The sequence below is a fragment of the Girardinichthys multiradiatus genome, chromosome 3 (assembly GCF_021462225.1).
Source record: "Girardinichthys multiradiatus isolate DD_20200921_A chromosome 3, DD_fGirMul_XY1, whole genome shotgun sequence".
Classification (NCBI taxonomy): Eukaryota; Metazoa; Chordata; class Actinopteri; order Cyprinodontiformes; family Goodeidae; genus Girardinichthys; species Girardinichthys multiradiatus.
The window spans coordinates 34878895-34885158 of NC_061796.1; the positions used below are offsets into that span (position 1 = coordinate 34878895).

Here is a 6264-nt window from a genome sequence, read left to right on the forward strand (position 1 = left end):
AAATACAATTCAGATTCTAAGTAAATACTGAAAGATTGGGCAAAAGTCGGTTCTAGATTTTATTATTTTGTCCAACACAAGTTAATTCTTCATATACAATCAGAAAAAGATTTTGAAGAACATTCCAGGCAATGTTTTCTAACATATACATGTCAATGATGTGCTTTTGTGTGCACAGGAGCACGGCCTACCAAAGTTGGCAGACAATGGAGCTCTGGCTCTGCAAAAAGAAACCCTCTAAAATATAAATGAGGAAATCTACACCTGTTTCCAAGTAACCAAGGCAGGTATAATGAATTGTGATGAATGCCAGTGCGTGTGCATGTACACTTGTTTGGCTTCATGCACGAGCAGCACGATTTCCTAGTTTCATCTGTGCTCACACCGTGTTGGGACGACAGCTGCGGCTAACCTGGTTGTCTTGAAGAAACAGAAAAAAATTGAATAAAGAAGGAGAATGAAAATACTCCAACCTCAGTTCTGAACAGGTTTTCTGTGTTTACTGTTTGCTGAAAGTTTTTTACATGGAATCAGGTCTGCTGAGGCCCAACTGAGACATCCTGAAGCTGAAAGTGGAGACTTGGTGGAGGGTGGGCGACTGGAGAAGCAGAGGTCTTCGCAGGTCTTTTCTCTGAGAGTTGAGCATCAGTTTGTGCAAACATGAATCCCACGTGGAAGATTTATAAAAGCAAAGTGATGAAGACTCTGAATCCTGAGTACGAGGAGGACACTGCAGAGGAGGTAAAGGATTTACACACAAGTACGCGGCAAATGATTAAATCTAAGAAAATCTGAGAAATCTCACATGATTGTTGACACTAAGATTGGGCATCTAGCTTTACTTTTGAATTTTTAAAACATAACTAGTTACAGCATCAGGCTGCTGTGCTTACTGTACAAAATGAACTTAAAGACAGAAGTTACAACTTTACTGTCCTTCATCTGGAGCATTTAGCTCATTTATGTGCTAATTATTGCCTGAGACTGCAATCCCCTTAATTAAAATCTAATTGTATTAAAGTACGAGTACGAGTACGAGATGATTTTATTTTAACATCATTACACCCCACTGGGAAATAATGCACTTTTAAGACACTTTTAAGACAAATTTGGCCTATTTAAAAGACAACAATAGATAAATAAAAGTTTAAACAAGAAAAAAGCAATTGCAATATGTAAAAAGACATGCTATAAAAATGCAAATGGAAAAATGGACATTTAATGAAATAAATAATTTTTTATTTTCTCATTTCTAACCCTCTCCAATTCGTCTTCTGAGGTTTTGCAGGGGCTAAACTCTGAAGCCGTCCTTACAGTGAGAACAACTTCTTGTAAAACGGCTACAACAAGCATTTCCATCTTCTGCAACTTGTTATTGTCAGTTTATAAGATCTATTTTAAGTACAGTTTTTTTATACATGGAACAACAAATACTTGTGTCTATTTCCAATTGCTGCAGCTTGACTTCACGTTTGAATTGCTGCAATTGGAGCAGACAGAGTGGTGCTGACCCAGATCGCTGCAGATCAGAGAAATTCGATCCCAATCCAGAAGCTGAGCAGACAGATTAGTTTGCCTTCCAGTGATTGACTGACAGGGGATGAGACAAATAGCCCAGTCCTAAGGGCACACTCAGGATCAGCCAGCGGACATCTTCAACCTTTGCCCTCAATACAATGCTACAGTTTCTGTAAGAATGAAACAAAGCACTGCGTGTCTGAAAGATTACAATTTAGATTACTTAGCATTCTTATATCACATATCAAGTCATCTTGCAATACAATAAATGGAGACCTGATAAATTCCTGTCTAGGCAAAATGACTGTTCCCTTACAAGAGGCAACATCTAATGTGTGCCTCTTGTAAGGGTTTACCATAGCGCTCCTGCAGGTTGCAGTATCCAGAGGGCACACTTAGATGGCGGTGTCTGTGCAGAAACCCCGAGTTTACAGCATTAACAAAAGAAGGCTATATGATAATTTGTGGCTCATGTAGCTTTGGAAACAGTAGTTACCCTCTTTAGAGGTTAACTTATTTAACAGGTAGTGTGGAAAACTGAAGGGACTTGGCAGTAGAGTTGTGAAATCTGTTACCAGGGCCAGCTCATTGGTGCCAAGGTGAAACCTTAGTGGGTCACACAACTGAGCTTTGCAGCACAACATGTACGTTAGTTAAATGAGTATAAAGTGGTGGGAAACATCTGCACATACAGAGGAAAACAAAGCAAGTCCAATAATGGCAAGAACAAACAATCTGAGTATCTCATGTATTGCTGGAGGGGAAAAAAAGAAGAAATGGATAAAAAGCAGATTCACCCAAAGTTTCACTGTAATTCCCCATTTTGCTACAAAATATCTATTAAGCTATAAATATCCCTCAGAGGGAGCTGATGTGGACCATGATGAGTGTGAGTGTGTAGAACTCTGAACGGTAGGATGATGATGTACATTTATTTTATTAATTGCTGCAGCAGGTAATAGAGGAGGAACATGATATGAGTCCAATACAGGAGGATGAAGGGCCCAACGCCGTCTCCCAGCTGGCCAAAAAGGTATGTCTGCAGCATTCACCTCAACGTCAGCACTGATACATCTCAACACAGTGACAGTGAAAAGGGATACTATGTGACAGGAAATAAAATTAAAGTTCCCCTTCCTTTGACTTAATGAACATTGCTGTTTTTGATTTAGGATGATCCATTTGAAACCAGAAATGCATCCCACCATTGAACTTTGACCCTGTGTGTTTATTTGCATGTTCAGATGCAGGGGGCTGGGACTAAAAGCTGGAACAGATTTTCTTCTCTCTTCAACAAAGAAGATGAGCACCAGCTTCTGGAGGAGACCGAGAGCCCGCCGGTCGCTGACCAGTGAGTCCAGAGTATATTTAGGGGTGGAGTTTTTTTAACTTGAAGGTGGATGGGTTTGTGCAGTGGCTGTCATGATCGATTTTTGCATGACTGGTGCCCTTGATAAGCCAATCACCTAAGTTCTCGGGTGGGGAAAAAATACACCGCATGCCCTTCCAAAGTGTATAAAATAGTCTCTATTCTAAGCAGCAAGTAAAAGTGTACCAACTCTTCATTGACTACACTAGCATAAAACTAGAAAAATACATGTTCATGCACAACAGAGATAATTCTCTTTTTTAAATCTTGTATTTGTGTGCCTGTTACTACTGCCGCACTGGGCAACTGCCCATATGGTCAAGATAATAAACCACCACTGATGCTGATCAGGATTTTTTGCTTCATTCCAACCATCATACTTAATTCAATTTAATAAAATTGGTTCCATGTAAATGACTGAAAACTCCTTAGTTTTAAAGTGCACATTTAATCAGTAATACACTTAACTCACTAACCAATATAATTCTAGATGCAACGTCTTACCTATTCACTTTTCATGACAGCAACATATATTTTGTCCTAAATAGAGCCTCTACTGGACACCTTTAATATGCCTCTCCAGCATGGGGTTCACTTAGTTAAGAGAACTACTATAATGTTCTTAGAAAGCCTCAGCTGAAATGAGCCTCATCATTTCCTTCTAAAGTTTAGAAGGGAATGACCAAATCAAATATATGTTTTGAATCTAAACATATATTTGATTCGACACATGCAGCTGCACTCTTCAAAAAACTTGCGTCCTGCTTGTGCTCTTTTCATGCTGTAGGGCTGGGTCAACATTAACATATTTCCTCTCTGTTTTGACATGACTCATTGATAATGTGGGGACATAACTTACAGGAGACTGAAAAAGACTCAGTATAATACAGTTTTGCTAATTGTGCAGACAAAGATAGGTGATGCCTGGCTTACAAACAGTAAATCAGGTATCAGTAATTGAGTGCTGTGATCAGGACCCAAAGCCAACACCTGGAATTCAGTCCAAAGATCCCAAATTTTTGCTGTCCGAGAACATTTATGGTGTCTCATATTCTCCTGTTTACGCCATATTTTTTTTAGTAAGATAATATTTCATAGTTTGGATGGCGGAAAAAAGTATAGAAATACACAAAAGTATATTTAAAAAAATGTATTTTAAAAAAGGCTTAATGATTTTGCCTACATTTTAGTAGTCTAAATATGAATCTAAATATTGGAAATGTTGAGAATAGTCTCACAAAATCAGACAGGACTAGAGGGTTCCTATGCAAAAAATCTGTAAAATTAAATTGTCCTTCACCACTATGGGTACTGTGATGCCAAATTGAGAATGCTTTGTGGAATATACAGATGATAAAATCTGAATCTGTAAATGTTTCATTTTTAATGCCCAGAATTTTAGAAAATAAATGTGAATAACATCAGAAAATTGAGTCTTGAAAATTGGGAAATTTTGAATTGGAAAAATGTGTGAAATCCATGAGAATTTCTTTTCATTATGTCTCAGAGGGATTAACATAAACACTGTACAGTATTTTGCAAAAGATCTTTCTCTGGGGCCCTAAAATTAGGTAAAAGTTCATAATGAAGCATTTAATCAGTATAAGAAAATGTCGAGGGAACAACTTCATCACCATTGTTATGACAAAAAAAACAATGAGTTCTGTTTTTGTTTGCGTTAATATTAAACTGAATAATTCTGTATATCAGTTTTCTTCTTTTCTAATTTATTTGGATTTGATAGTTGGATTTAATCTCATTGAAGAACAAACCAAGTGAAATTTGCATGAATGCAAAACCTATTCACCAAGAATTTTCCTGAACTGTCAGCCCTCTCGCAGTTAAACCTGAAGAACCTCCTCAACCAGCCAGGCGCACAGCATTCTGGGATAGCTTTGCAACCAACTGGGCTGCAAAGAAGCAGGCCGAAGCAGCAGCGGGTGCTGCAGCTTCAAACGAGGGTGCAGCAGAACCAGGCGAGCAAGAGGCAACACAGGCCGGAGGGGAGGAGCAGCAAGATGGCCAGGCTACCACAGGAGAGGAGACTGAGGCAGGAAGCAGCAGCAACAGCAACAACAGTTTCTCTAAATACGTCTCACTGGGAGGAAGCAGCGAGGACACCTCCTTTAAGTGGAACTTTGTTACCAGCAAGCTGGCAGAGCTGAAGACCAAGGGCATGGTGAATAAGACCAACTGAAAACTACAAATATGTCTCCTAACATTCTCACAAAATGTTACAGCAAATCTCTTATTTTATTTAACTTTATTTCACTATAATCTCATTTGATTGTTTTCACGTTTTAAAGGCACAAATGCATTATATATTTTTTTTAACCAATGAACCATGAAACATAGGATGTGACATGTATAAAAATTGGTCCTGGACTAAATATTAAACTGTGGATTACTTCTGCATTAATACCATTTAGAATAAATGTTTAGTGTCTACTTAGTTAATCCTGTAACAAATGAATTTGGGGTAGCCTGGAGTGATGTGAGGTAAAGAGTTTACTGCGGTTATTAATAACACCTTAAAACTTTGCATAGTGGTTTGTGTGGTCATATTTTCCACCACAGCACTTCTTCAACCATGAGAAAAGGGCATTCTTACCTTTCAACAAATGCAACTTAAACTGTAGTGTAGTAAAAACCGGATTAAAAGATTAAAGGCAGTGATATCTGGATTAGCCAAGGATTAGATCACTTAACCTGTTCAGAGAGTAGGATTACAACTAAAAGGTCTTTAAATCTGGCAAAACCATTGTATTTCCTGCAAGTCTTTACAATGATATTCTTCTTCTGTGGTGAAATGTGTGTTTGGTAATGATATATTCTGCAATCATAATTTAAAATTTCTCCCCTTTGACTGAGACTGAAATGTGCAATGTGTGAATTTTATTTTTATGATGCAGGAAAAAAGTGGATATTGTTCTTTTTTTCTGTTTCTTGTTGGTTTTGACTGTTTCTGTTCTGGTATGACAAAATAAAGACTCTTTCCCTGAAAGTTTTGAAGTCCCAATTAAAGTACTGTGCTATCATAAGCACAATGTTAAGTCTTGTATGTATCTCTGTGTAACCTGACTTTTACTAGGCCATTCTAACCCATGATTATGCTTTGATCTAAACCATTCCATTGCAGGTGTGTGTTTACTGTTGTCATTCTGCTGGAAGGTGAATCTCTGCCCCCATCTCCAGTCTTGCAGAGGTTCTAACGGACTTTTTTCAAGTACTGTCCTGCATTTAGTTTTTTCTGACTCATGCTCTTCTTGCTAGATCTGACAGTTTAGGTGGATGGGCATGTTTTAATAAGTTTGCAGATGTGCCATGATCTATCTCTAAAGATAGTTTGAACAGTTCATAGTGAGATGCTCAAGGTT

At 38.1% G+C, this 6264-nt stretch overlaps 1 protein-coding gene across 2 annotated transcripts; it reads left to right on the forward strand.

The window, feature by feature from the left end:
- The first annotated feature begins 402 nt into the window (after positions 1 to 402).
- LOC124866192 (uncharacterized protein C1orf232) lies at positions 403 to 5891 on the forward strand. 2 transcript variants are annotated; one of them, XM_047361878.1, is made up of 4 exons: positions 403 to 741; positions 2471 to 2551; positions 2763 to 2869; positions 4718 to 5891. In XM_047361878.1, the coding sequence occupies exons 1-4, from the start codon at positions 661 to 663 to the stop codon at positions 5082 to 5084; spliced, it is 636 nt and encodes a 211-aa protein (XP_047217834.1). In that variant the 5' UTR covers positions 403 to 660; the 3' UTR covers positions 5085 to 5891. The 2 variants fall into 2 exon arrangements, with proteins under 2 accessions (XP_047217834.1, XP_047217835.1); XM_047361879.1 differs by having other exon boundaries at positions 2474 to 2551.
- The last annotated feature ends 373 nt before the right edge of the window (positions 5892 to 6264 follow it).